The 13,570-nt window shown below is 35.3% G+C and overlaps 1 protein-coding gene across 4 annotated transcripts in view; it reads right to left on the bottom strand.

Annotated features, from left to right (window-relative positions):
* Window positions 1-13,570, bottom strand: part of Vps13b (vacuolar protein sorting 13 homolog B) — a 699,658-nt gene that overhangs the window by 107,190 nt on the left and 578,898 nt on the right. For all 4 annotated transcript variants that reach the window (XM_074068910.1, XM_074068912.1, XM_074068909.1 and 1 more), the window contains exon 40: window positions 231-427. In XM_074068910.1, coding sequence (XP_073925011.1) covers window positions 231-427 — 197 coding nt within the window. The remainder of the gene's footprint in view (window positions 1-230; window positions 428-13,570) is intronic.

The raw sequence follows: 13,570 nt of genomic DNA, 5'->3' as shown, positions 1-13,570 counted from the left end.
AAGCTCTTTAAAACCATTTTTTTTCAGTTTGCCTTTATGCATTATATTATGAGTAAAACATGGGATTTTTAGTATGCAGACTGTGACACCTCAGAATTTATCTTTTTTACTAGCTCTCCTCTGTAGTTCAGGCACATGCAGGTGCTGGACAGCCAAGCCACAGGCACTAAGAAAAGATGATGTGGTGACTGTTCCCCAGTGCAACTCTGTCTCTTCTCTCTCTGGGTTACCTTTGATCATCAGCTCCATTTTGGTTGCTGTTCAAGACAATTCTCCAAAGGTCTGAGGATACCAGTTTCTTCTGGTCTTTCACAAGATTGATATCTGGCAAATGCAGTTCACAAACTTTGCTTTCAGACAGACTAAATTCTTGAAATGCAATAAACACCTTCTGGAGTTCATCCCAGTATTCCAAACTGCAAGGAACCTATGTTAAAATAAAGAAAAAAGTTAGAAGTTATAAATAGAAATTATGCTTCTGCATTTATTGAAAGGCAAATTAAGCCTTCATGAAAGTAGTAACACTAAGAATTTTAAAGAAGGATTAACTTGTGAAAGACAGTGATTTAGGATTTATTTTCAAGTTATATTCACCAAATACTTTAAAAGACTCACTAAAAGCCGGACATGGTGGTGTATGTACGTAATGCGAGCACTCAGGAGGATTGTCAGTTAAAAGCCAGCCTGGGCTACAGAGTGTGACCCTGCCTCAAAATAAAAAAATTAGGAAAAAAAATCCACAAATAATAAATGAAATCAGGCAATTTTTTTCTAAGAGATAATGGGGAACAAATTCTACAAGATATTAAGTAGACTAAAATGCTATAATAATTAAAAGATAAGGTTGAAGCAATGACGTACAAATAGATTAAAAGAACAGAATAAAAACAGTAAAAGAGATAAGCACAGATGAACAGTTAGTATGTAGTGAAGGTGCCCAACAAAGCAGGGGAAAGATGAAAAACGTGGTTATAAGAATTGCGAAATCATTTGGTAAAACCACAGCAGGTCCTTATATCATTCTTTACATAAAAGTAAATTCCAAAGGACCAACAGTAAAGGCTAAAAATGGAAAAAAAATCTGCAAATATTTTTTCCATTTCGTAACAGGACAGTATTTCTACATATGCAATGAAACTCATGAATGGGAAAATACTTCAATTGATAAAAATCAAATTTAAAAAGCACACTAGGATAAAATAAGGCTATATTCAATGACAGATCAAGGAATATTTGTTCTGATAGCAGAGAGCTCTTGTAAACCGAGGATAAAGATCTAAGTGAACAGAAGAGTGCACATTTGCTCTAAAAGATGTGGACTTTGTCAAGCTCCATATTTCTCAACCATGCCAAGTATCTACTGCATGCATAGCATCCCCCTAGCCTTTTTGCATCACTCTTGGGGGACTTGGGACACTGGGAAACAATGCAAATATACTTATGGTGTCAGCTACGAAGTTCTTTGTTTCATACCCAGGAGTCCTGTGTTCCACCAACATCCATGAAACACTAACAGAATAACTACTAGCCTGCATAGGGGAAAAATCTGAGATGCTAATAGCAATTAGTTCACAGAAGAAGAAATATAACCATCCAGTAAGCATGAAAAGGAACTCAATTTTACTAATAAACAAATGCAAATTCAAGCCACATATAATATTCTTACTTATAACTCTTGCAGTTTAAGAAGATTTATAGTTCCAATTTTTGTACAGGTATGAAAAAAAAACATTCCTACACAGTATTTTTGCAGAGTAATTTGGCAATATGTACTAAATACTTACATAATTTACTTATTTCTAAGAATGTATTTTAAAAAGATTCTGATGCAAGTGTGTGTACATATAATACATATATGTATATTTAAGCTTTCTATATGTTGTGTACATTGTGTTTGTGTGTATGTGGACTGTACTGTGTGTATTAGCAAGAAAAGTGGAAACTCAAATATAAATATCAACAGGGGAATAGTTTTAGATATAATAAGTGGATTACTGTACAACCATCAAAATGAGCAATGGGTAGCTATATAAATTAACACAAAAGATACGCAGGATGTATTATTAAATTTAAAAAATTTAGTTCTAAAATAAGAACGTGTCTTATTTGTCTTAAAAAGTACTGCCCTCAGATATGCTTCTTTTGGAAGCATTCACTAATGGCCATCCTCAGAGATGATCACTGCTGCTCTTGTGTCATCTCTTCCCAATACCTTCCTCTATCACAGAGTGCAGTTCCTTATTTACATATTTGTCCCCTTTACTAAATTATAAGACCCCTGAGGGAAGAAAGGGCATATTACTTTCAAATTTATTTCTGACAATGCGGTTTTGGGGGACAAAATAAGGTCTTAAAGTTTCCTGAGTTATCACATTTCTCCATAACCTTTCTTTCCTAAATAAGTGGAATCTTAATCTTTCAAAAGGAATATGTTTCACCTTCACCTGTGACCAAGTTTCTTTTCTTTAAAAAGTTATTTGAGTATCCAGGTATGAAAAGATGCTAGACAGAGGAAGGGAGAAAAAATGGAAATGCTTTAGAGGCTAACAGTGTGACGAAATAGGCACATGTTCTGGATATTGAAACTACCATATTCATAGTATTCTATTTTTTGCTACCACTCCCTGAAATTCTTTTCTTGCCATCCATACGTAATTTCTCTAACTTCCTCTCTCTGGGTCATTGGTTGTATATTCTCTCAGCCTGAACTACTTGTATACTCCATACTTTCTCATGTCCTTATGTCTAAATTATTCCATCTATTAAGGATCAACTCAGATGCTACTTTTCTCTGAGTCTTTTTATCTCCTTAGATGAAAACATTCTCCCTTTTCTGAATAACAGATTTTAAAAAAAAGTGAATCTGTTTTATAGCTCTTATCACTATGTACCTCATTTTATAGTTATTTCTATACATGATATCTTCCCTGATCTATACATTCTTTGAGGGAATGACTTCCACTTCGATAAGCTTTGGATTTTCACAGTGCCTGGCAAAGCGTATACAGCGAATGTTCAAAAAGAGTTGTCGAGTTCAAACTTCAGCACTGACAAAGGAAAAAAAAAAAGAAAAAAACAAAACAACAACAACAAAAACCCAACCAAGTGGCCAAAAAGAGTTGCTGAATAATTCATAAGTGAATGAACAAATAATACACATATATGGAGATTCAGCCAGTATCTGGCACATTAAAGATTCTCCACAATGAACTACAGAATACAAAAGCATGAATTTTGCAGTCAGACCTACTAAGATTCAAATCCTAGCCCCATTTGCTATGGGTTCTTGAGAAAATTAACTTTTCTAACATCAATTCCTGTACCTTTAACATGTGGATAATAAAAAGAGTCTCCCTCATGAATTTTCATAGGGATTAAATGAGATAGAACAATTTATACAATACCATATAGTAAGAGCTTAAGAAATGTTATCTATTACTAACTTAGGCTTCTCATGCTCAAAGAACAGTTCTGAAGCTGTGTTGTGACAAGAAACTTGTAAGATTTTTTAGATTTCTTAACAGTGGGTTTGACTTATACAAAAAGTATGACTGAACCATGAACCTGGATGTTCATGAACACTGTAACCATAGTTGAATATTATTTTCTGCTACATCTGTCAAACTGTAGCATTCTGTATATCCTGTGACTTAAGAGTAAAAAAAAAAGACTCATTGCTTAACTCTTTTCTGGGCTGCCAGTGAGCCTGCCCCTTGATTTCAGATACTTATAACCAGGGGCAGAAGAGATGAAGAAAATGAGGTTTAAACCCCTAGAAAGGCATACAAGAATCTCAGTGGAAGAAGGCAAGAATTCAGCAAAAGGCCAGGCTTGGTGTCTCACATCTGTAATCCCAGCTACTCAGGAGGAGATTGGGAAGATCATGGTCCAGGGTTGCTCACTAAAAGATGCAAGACACTATTTAGAAAATAACTAAAATGTAAAGACTTGGGGGCATGGCTCAAGTGGCAGAGCACTTGCCTAACAAGGCTCTGAGTTCAAACCCTAGTAACACCTAAAAAAAGTTCAGAAAAATTTGTTAACATACTTATTGTTTTTTGTAATACAAATAATAGAGTAGAACATTCAACACAATTTTGGTGGAGAGGTTACACAGAAAACAGGGTGAAAAACCTGTTTCTGGTATCATCTCCATAAGTTGTACAATAACTAAGGAAAATTAGTTGTTATACTGCAAAGCAGAGAAGGACCTTAAGGAAAAAGTTCGAGTAAGTTTTTTATTATGGTATATTAATTGTATAAACAAGTAAGTTTTGATGCAATCAGTATATAATATAAAGCAGTCTGAGCTGGGAGCTGTTGTGGGAAGCTATTAGGCAGTTTTGAAGCAACGAGACTAGACCATCCCAACACTGGGGCTGGGAAAAAGAATAATTGTGGAATTCAAAAAAATTGTAAAAGAGAAAAGTCAAAAAGAAAACCTTTTAGTTCACAACTGTGAGAGACTGATTCAATTGAGGTTATATACTTCAATTGGAATATTCCAGGCTACTCTGAAAATTCAGGAAACAACAGAAAACTTTTAAAAAATATATCCTAATACATACCAGTGTTTGTCAGAATTTTCCTTTATGCATTGTTTTCATTGCTTAATAAAAGGATATTAACAAATTCACTCCAAATGAAATCTCTGCTGAAAAGTTTTAAATTGTAGGCCTGTAAGTACATTTACAAAAGTCACACACCTATCCTTTTGTCCCTTAAGAATTTTTTTCCCCAGAAGAATATGTTTCTATAATTCTTGCTATAATTCATGCCTATAATTCTTGCTATAATTCATGCCTACAATTCTTACTAGTTGGGAGGCTGAGACCAGAAGGATGGCAGTTCAAAGCCAGCCAGGGCAAAAAGTTAGTGAGACTACACCTCAACCAATAGCTGCATGCAGTGGCATGCACCTGTCATCACAGCTGCACAGAGGCAGAGATTGGGAGGATTGTGGTTCCAGGTCATCCTGGGCAAAAAATTTCATGGGATCCAATCTCAACAGAAGAAAAAGGTGGGTGTGAGAAGTATAATAGGAGGATCACAGTTCAGGCAAGCCTGGACAAAAAGCAAGACCCTATCTCCAAAATAACCATAGGAAAAAGGGCCAGAGGCATGGATGAAGGAATAGACACCACCTTCCTATCAAATGCAAAGCCATGAATTCAAATTCTGGTATGGAGAAAAAAAAAGAGTATTTGTCTTCATTACTCCAAAACAAAAGCTAATGAGCATAATTAGTAATTTACAGGTAATTTTATTCAGTTTTCCACTCCAGTATATACTAAACTATAAACTTACAAAATAAAAATCATATATTGATCTTTATATTATCTTAATTGTAAGATATTTATCTTTTGTTACCTTATTTTTCCATCCTAAAAATATCACAATGATGTCCCACTTGGGATGAAATCCTGGTCCTGCCAATGTAAGCCACTACTCTATGACCTTGGGCAACTTAATGAATCTAAGCCGCACTTCTCTACCTTGTAAAATGAGGGTAAGAAAACCTACATTAATTTTAGTCTAAATTAAGGATTTTGCACTTTATCAATGCCAATGATATACCTTTGAAGGGTTTTAAGTAAAAAAGTGATATTATCAAATTTATATTTTAAAAATACTGGATACTACAGAAATGGATTTTAAAAAGGAATAAATGTGGATATAATAATAGCAGTTAAGAGGTGGAAGCTAGAAATGGTGATAGCTCAGAGTATTTCTGGTGGCACTAGAGTACTGTATGGGAGAATCTTGGGACACAATAGTCGTATGGACTGATCAGATTTAAGAAGCAAGAGGGAAGTGTCAAGATGACTTAGGTTGCTGGCCTGAGTAACTGTGTGGATGCTGACGTCATTTACTGGGATAAGTAAGACTGACTTATCTCTCTGGGGAGTAAATTTATGGTATATGGGGGGTGGAGAAGAGAAGATCATGAGTCCATTTTCAGATAAGTTGCGTTGGAGATGCCAATAAGCCATACCAGTAGAAATAATGAATAAGGAGTTGGCTATTCTGGAGAGCACAAGAGGGATATCACTGTTGTTGTACAGTGATTGGGTTTATCCAGCATTGCCAATTGTCAGAGGTATGTAATGGAAGCACAGAGACTAATAAAGTTTAGGGTATTTACTTGCAAGAGAGTGTTTTAAATGATGAGATAGGAATGCAAACTAGTTAAAAGGGTACATGAAAACAGTAAGATGATGGGTAAGAAGAAACTGGAGAACTACACATAGGTTTAATTTAATGAATGACTAGAGGAAGTTGTTGGGTGAACAGGCTGAAAGGCAATGAGAAACTATGAGCAAGATTAGGATGCTAAAACAAATGATTTAAGAGACAGGAAAGTTTTAGAAGATGCAAGGCTTGAGCAGGAGTGAGAAGGTAGATGGAGTGGAGGAGAAATTACTTGAGAGGTAAGATTAAGGTAGGGTCCTGGCTGGATTGTTCACGCAGATGCTGAGAAAAAGGCTGGAAGCTGTGGGCCAGGACTTCTGAGAATGAGAGAGTGCTCCAAAAGTAGAAGGCAACATCAAAGAAGGGTAAGGGTGATATAACTAGATGGAATGAGTCTTAAACAGAGGGATCTCACAGAAAGATGGAGAGGAAAAAGAGACACAAGTTAGTATCTAGACAGTAACTCTTATAATTCTGGTGGTGACTAAGAAAGAGGGAAGCAAGGTGTGTGTTGAAATTGAGTCTTGATTTAGGAGACAGGGACAGTGGCTGTGGTTTCAAAAGTAGACTAGTGCTACTTCTTTAAGCCTGGCTTGCATGCCATGAGTGATCAGATGAATATTTTTAAAGAACTATAACTAGTTTTCCAACAAACCCATAGCAGAAGGTTTATATATATATATATATATATATATATATATATATAAAATATATATATATATATATATTTTTTTTTTTTTTTGGTGAGACTGGGGTTTAAACTCAGGACTTTAAACTTGCAAAGCAGGTGCTCTATTGCTTGAGCCACACCTCCATTGGAGATGTGGGGGGTCTCATGAACCTCCCCATCTCAGCCTCCCAAGTAGCTAGGATTACAGGTGTGAGGCACTAGAACCCAACAAGTATATGGTATATTCTTAATAAGAAAACTAATTAATAGGTACTGGGGGTATGGCTCAGGTAGCATGCTTGTCTAGCATGAGGGAGGCCCTGGGTTTACTATCCTGCACTGCCCCCACCCAAATAATAATATTTAATGAATAAACATAGGTGGCTAAAAAATACCATCTACTTTACTTTAAAAGTCTTTTATTCTAAAAAGGTTTTTTATGTACTGGTCTTCCATTCAAATTGTTTTACCATCATACCTGTTTTAGCCAACTTTGCTTTATCTTACTAATCTTCCTTTGTCTTTCAATTAGAAGTTGTCATTGCCCAGTTAATCTCTAGATTAGTGGTGACATAATTAAATAAAAAATGTAATGTGGTCATATTGTGCTTATAGCTTCATATGGTGGTAATTAATTATTCTGAAGAAAAACTCTCTGGGCTCTATTTAAGATAACTGTATTATGTGTTTTAGTTTTGAAAGAGATGATGTGAATGATCTTTAGTTACATATCTATAACTGAGCATTTATTACTAATGCCTGTACTGAATAACTTGAAGGAAAGATGACTATTCCAAGAAAGTTTGGTTGCCAAAACATAGTTTAGAAAGCCTGAATATCTACTACTGAGTCATGGGAAGTGGGAACAAGTAAATTGGTTTCACTGGAAAACATTCCCCATATAACACATGGTACATTTCAAATGACTGTCAAGATTATATTTTTGTATTACATTTTGTTTTCCTAGCCATTATTTGACAGGACCTAAAAAATTAGCCAGCCATACATAATAAACTATACTCTAAGCATATGTGGTCTTTGCACGTGAATATATTTTAGGCTGTATATCTGCCAGCTGGTAAGAGCACATCTATTTTTGCATTTAAAATGTTATCCCACAATTTGTTTCCATTTGATGGCTAATTTGGGAAGATTTGCATGTGTGTTGGCCATTTAAAAATATTTTTTCGTACAAAGAATATTTTGGCACTTAATTTGTTTTTATTACTTAATAGTACTGCCAAGATTATTAGCAGGATTACAACTGCCCATCTGTTCTCATGGAAGAACAGCTCTGATTTCTTTGTGCAAGAGCTGCCAAAGCTGGGCAAATACCACTTTGCCCATTCACTCCAAGTGAACCACACAGGCAAAGAATAACCAAAAGTGTCTTCCCTGTATGCATGTGCATAACAAAGAGCTGGTTGGTAGAGAGGGGAGATCTAGTAACTGATGTACCCAATCAATCTGCTTCCACTGTTCTTCCTTTTGTATCATGACAAAAGACAGGCTAGCTGACCACACAGGGTTGGTGAGTGCATACAATGGCAGAGTTTCCATCCTGTATTCAGTTTCTGAAGCTTAGTTACAGAACACTACCTTCCTTGCTCACTCTACTTCACTTGTAGATTTCCCCAGATGCCAAATCAATAGGTGATTCTAACAGGGAAGAATGTGGCAACTGTGCATAGAAGACACTACCTTCTGAATAGCCCTTTACAAAGATTTTCTTATACATTAACTTAGTAATGAAATATTTCCATTTTCTAGATGACTATGGCTCAGAGAAGTTAGGTAACCTGTTCAAAGTTACCCATTTAGTCCATGGCATATCATTTGTCTATAAATCCTATGCTCTTTAAACTAAACATGACTCTATAATGTATCATTTAAAATTTCTAGTTCCTGTTTCTTTAAAGTGGATTCTTAGGAAGCAAACTGAATGCAAAATACATTTTGATGTTTGTCATTAATACAAGCCATTTATAGTTACTTTCCTTTGGTAGTTTTTCTCTCATTAAAAGAGATAAGAAAAAATATTTCCTTCAGCAGGTTGAAAATGGTATCTCACTGTTTTCTGAAGTTTATGGTTTTTGATGAGAAATGAATTGTTCATCTTACTAATAGCTCTTGTATGTTATGAGTCACTCCTCTGGCTGTTTCCAAGAATTTTTTGTCTTTTGACAGTTTGTATTTAGATATGGATTTAGATATGAATTTACTGGAGTTCAGTGAGCTTCTCAGATGTATAAAATGTCCAGTCATTACTTCTTCAAATTTCTTTCTTCCCCTCACCTTTCTCTCTCCTCTCATGAAACTCATTATGCATTTGCTAGTGTATGTGGTCTTTAAGTCTCAGTTCATTTTCTTCATTCTGTTTTCTTTCTGTTATTCCAACTCAACAATCTCAACTGACTCATTTTAGCTCACTGATTCTTTGCTCAAATATTTATTGGGCTACCTGAATCCTTCACTTTAGTTATTATATTTTTCAATTCTAGAATTTCTGTTTGCTTGTAAAGATTCTTACAGGTTGAGTATCCCTAATCTGAAAACCCCAAATGTTCCAAAATCTGAAACTTTTTTTTTCTGGCAATACTGGGGTTTGAAGTAACAGCCTGGCACCTGCAAGACAGGTTCTTTCACTTGAGCCACACCCCCAGCCTATTTGCTTAGGCTATTTTTGAGATAGGGTCTCTTGTTTATGCCCTGACTGGCCTGAACTGCATACACTTCCTGCCAAGCAGGGATGACAGGCATGTAACACAATGCTAAACTTTTTTATTGGATGAGTTGGGGACATGTGGACTTTTTTGCCTGGGCCTGTCTTAAACTGTGTTCCTCTTGATCTCCTCCCCCTCAGTGTAGTTAGGATCACAGGTATGAGCAAATGCACCCAGCTTAATCTGAAACATTTTGAGTCTCAACATGATGCCATGGATGAAAATTCCCCATATACCTTTGGGTTGGCACAGAACACAGTACACAAAATTATTTAAAATATTGCACAAAATTACTTTTAGGCTATGTGTGCAGGTATTTATAAATAAATTTCATGTTTAAACTTGAGTTCCATCCCTCTGAATAATTCATTTATCTGCAAATATTCTAAAATAAAAAATATCCAAAATTTGGAAACAAATATCATTCCAAACATTTGGGATAAGGGATAACCAATCTATACTTCTCTTTATTAATATTCTCTATTTGGTGAGACATCATTTCCATATCTCCCTTTAGTTCTTTACATATGCCCTTCTTTAATTCTCTGGACACATTAAAATAGATTTTTTAAAAAAGTACTTATCTAGTAAGTCCAGTATCTGGACTTTGTCAGGGACAGTTTCTGTTGACTTTTTTTTTATATATATGGGTCATACTTTCCTGTTTTTTGCATCTCTCATAACTTTTTGTTGAAACATTTTAAATAATACAAACTTCTATAATATTACAAATAACCAATGGCAACTGTAAAAATCAAATTTAGCCCTTTCCTAGAGTTTGTCATTGATTGCCATTTATTTTTATTATTTCTTTTGTTATTTATTGATATTTATGACTAATTGTATAAGGTTTGAAATCTTTGTCAGTGCTATGATTTGGATGTTGTTTGTCCCTGTAAAGGTTCATGTATTGGTTGCTTGGTCCCTAGTGTGGTGATGTGGATCTGGTGAACCTTTAAGAGGTGGGGCCTAGTGGTAGAACCTTAGGCCACTGGGGGTGTGCCCTCAAAGAGATTAAGATATTTCTTCTGGCACCCTGGTTAGTTCTTTCAAGAGGATTGTAGACTGCTTCTCCCAGTTTCTCTCTGGCTTCCTACATTGAGATGTAATCACCTGTTTCTACACATGCACCGATCATTACCACACACCATTCATTATGTGACACAGCTGAGAGGGCTCACAGCTGAGGGGGCTCTCACCAGAGGCCAGCTGATGCTGGTGCCATGCCCTTGAATCTCTAAAACTGTGAGCTAAATAAAATTCTTTTTTCATAAATGGCCCATTTCTTCTATTTTGTTATAGCAATGCAAAATTGACAAACACAGTTGTGTAGTCACAACTGTGTAGACACAAAGGACCTTACTTGGTTAGCTTAGTGGCCATTTTAGTTTTGATGGTACTGGGGTTTAAACTCAGGGCCTTGAGATTGTTAAGCAAGTGTTCTACCACTTGAGCCACACCATCAACCCAGCTTAGTGGCTATTTTATGATTAGACAGACACAACCCTAAAGGCCTGTACCAATAAGCCTCAAGTTCTTTACTAAAGGTCCTTTGGGCTTGTTTGCGTAAGCCTTCAACTCTGCCTTAGTCTTCTCTTCTTCCTTGCCTTTAGGATAGAGTTTAGAGAACAGGGCCCTTTTAGGTGTTTCCCAAACATGCAAACCGTTTGAGCATGTTCATCCCTGTGCATGAGTATATGTGTCTAGTTGTCCAGGACAACAGTAGAGCTTTACAAAACCCCAGGAACATCTCATTCTCCATCTTTTCCTTTTAAACTTTCTGGTTAGTCTACTGTTTACCCCATTTCCTACTGCCTGGGGCAACTTCAAAATTAACCAACTGACTCCACTTGTTTTTTGATGTATAGCCCCAGGGGTGGGGTGGGGCACACTTTTTACACTGAAAAGCTCCTACTAGGTAACCTTTGAATGAGTAATTGCTGTAAAACTCTTATTTTGATAATAAAAATGATTTTTACCTCATTAACAAAATAAAAGTACATATTACACTTATAACAATGTCAAGGGGATAGTAAGACTATATATATTCCCTAATGTAGAATGCACTACAAAGATTAGAGAAGCAGATAGGTGAAAGAATTTTTAATTGATGACTGGAGGATAGTAGGTGGATAAACTGAAAAACAGTGAGATATGAGCATGAATCAGACATTTCTACTAACTGAAAGAGATGGTGCATATGTAGGAATAGAGATGAGAGGACAGCTACACATTAAAACTTTAATGAGCTAAAAAAATGTTTGCTGTTTAGTAAGACTGTGTTAGGGTTTAACTGCCCTTTTAAACAAAAACACCATTCTCAGTTATTTATAATTTAAAATAGGAGTCACATATTCATATAATAGAGCAAATGCAAACTGAAAAGAGATACTTTTCAGTAGTTAAAAATTAAATGCATTTTTACTGTAGAATTTGCTTATTTTTGTATTCATTTAATAATGAGATAAAACACAAATATGCTTTTAATCTCTGCTGTTTCTGGTTATAGTTCTTTTTATATGTAGCTGCTTTATAGTTGATTCTGAAGAAAGAAATGTTTCTATACATCTTCAACTAATAGAAGTCATACCAAAAAAAAAAAAAAAAAAAAACCTTATAGCATTGGAACCAGTTGAGAAACCACAAGTATTCAAATGCAGGAAATCATGATTTTATAACATTTTAATGTGATCTACTCTTGGGAAAAAAAGTTAACCAAACTCTATTTCTGTACAGGAAATATTTCAGTGTACAGTTGTAACACACTGTGGTGAAGGGTACAGCTGTGGATTTTTCACCTGTAATGCCCCACTGGTATTGTGGTTTTACTGCACTGCTTCAATATTGCCTTCCTGTCTGGAAAACCTTCTCAGTACAAACAAGACTCCAAGTCCAGATTTTATTTTCCCTTGGTATCAGAATATGGTAATTTAAGAGCCCTGAGAAATACTTTTTAGCCTTTAAAAGGAAATATGTAACATTCTTTTATTAGGATCTATGTTTGGGCTGGTTTTTCAAAAAACTTAACATATGACCCAGTTATCTTATCAATTTATCAGGCTACCAGGTTTCAAGCAAATGCAGGTGTGTAATATGACATCCTTCAAGATCATATTCTTCCTTAAAGAGAAATAATAAAATATATATTAAGAGCTTCTGAGTCAAGACTAGAACAGAGAGAATTTCTTTTAATGAAATTTACATAAACTCTAAATTCATACTGCATTTTGATCTCATCTCTAAATATTCAGGTATTTTACTTATTTGTATTAAATGCAGTCAAAAGTACACAGTGTACTTTAAATTCAGCAATTAACTTGTTAGTTCACAAACAAGGTAAACCTCAGACTTCTCTGCAATTCTTGACAACAGATATTTTTATATGTACCACATATATCACATACATAAATGTATATAGAAGAATGCACTTTAATTAGCCTGTTGGTTATACTTAATGCATCTATTATACTTTATATATTTATGCCTGTATAATCAGCTCCTGAGTAAGGCAGCTACAGTACAGTTTGAAAATAATAGCCTTGGTTGACCTCTGGTCATTTGGATAAGGCTCTTGGACAATAAATCTCAGAATGGTCAAAATGGAATTGCAAATTCCAAAGGAGTTACAACCAAATTTTGGCCCCTACCTCTTTCCCCAGATAAGTCCCCTACTTTTATACTACATATGCCTTTAGCTGTCATCAGTTTGTCTTCATCAGTGTTTCTTGAAATCTTCTATCTTTGAAAACTACTTACCTCTCCTCCTAGAAAAACAAAAACCACAAAACAACCTTCCCTTAAGTCATCTAAGATTTAAAGTAAGTTTTCCCTGAACTTTGAAAACAAACATACATGGTTCTTTTGGCACTTAGTAGTATTATCTGTTCTATCTGTGTGTATCTGTGCAGATAGAACTCCCACATGTAGACCTCTATAACGCCTTGCCTATTCAATGCTAGCCTGCGCAGAATATGCACAAATCCTT

This window comes from Castor canadensis, chromosome 3, assembly GCF_047511655.1.
Source record: "Castor canadensis chromosome 3, mCasCan1.hap1v2, whole genome shotgun sequence".
NCBI classification, from domain to species: Eukaryota; Metazoa; Chordata; class Mammalia; order Rodentia; family Castoridae; genus Castor; species Castor canadensis.
This window is presented reverse-complemented; position numbering and strand designations above follow the sequence as displayed.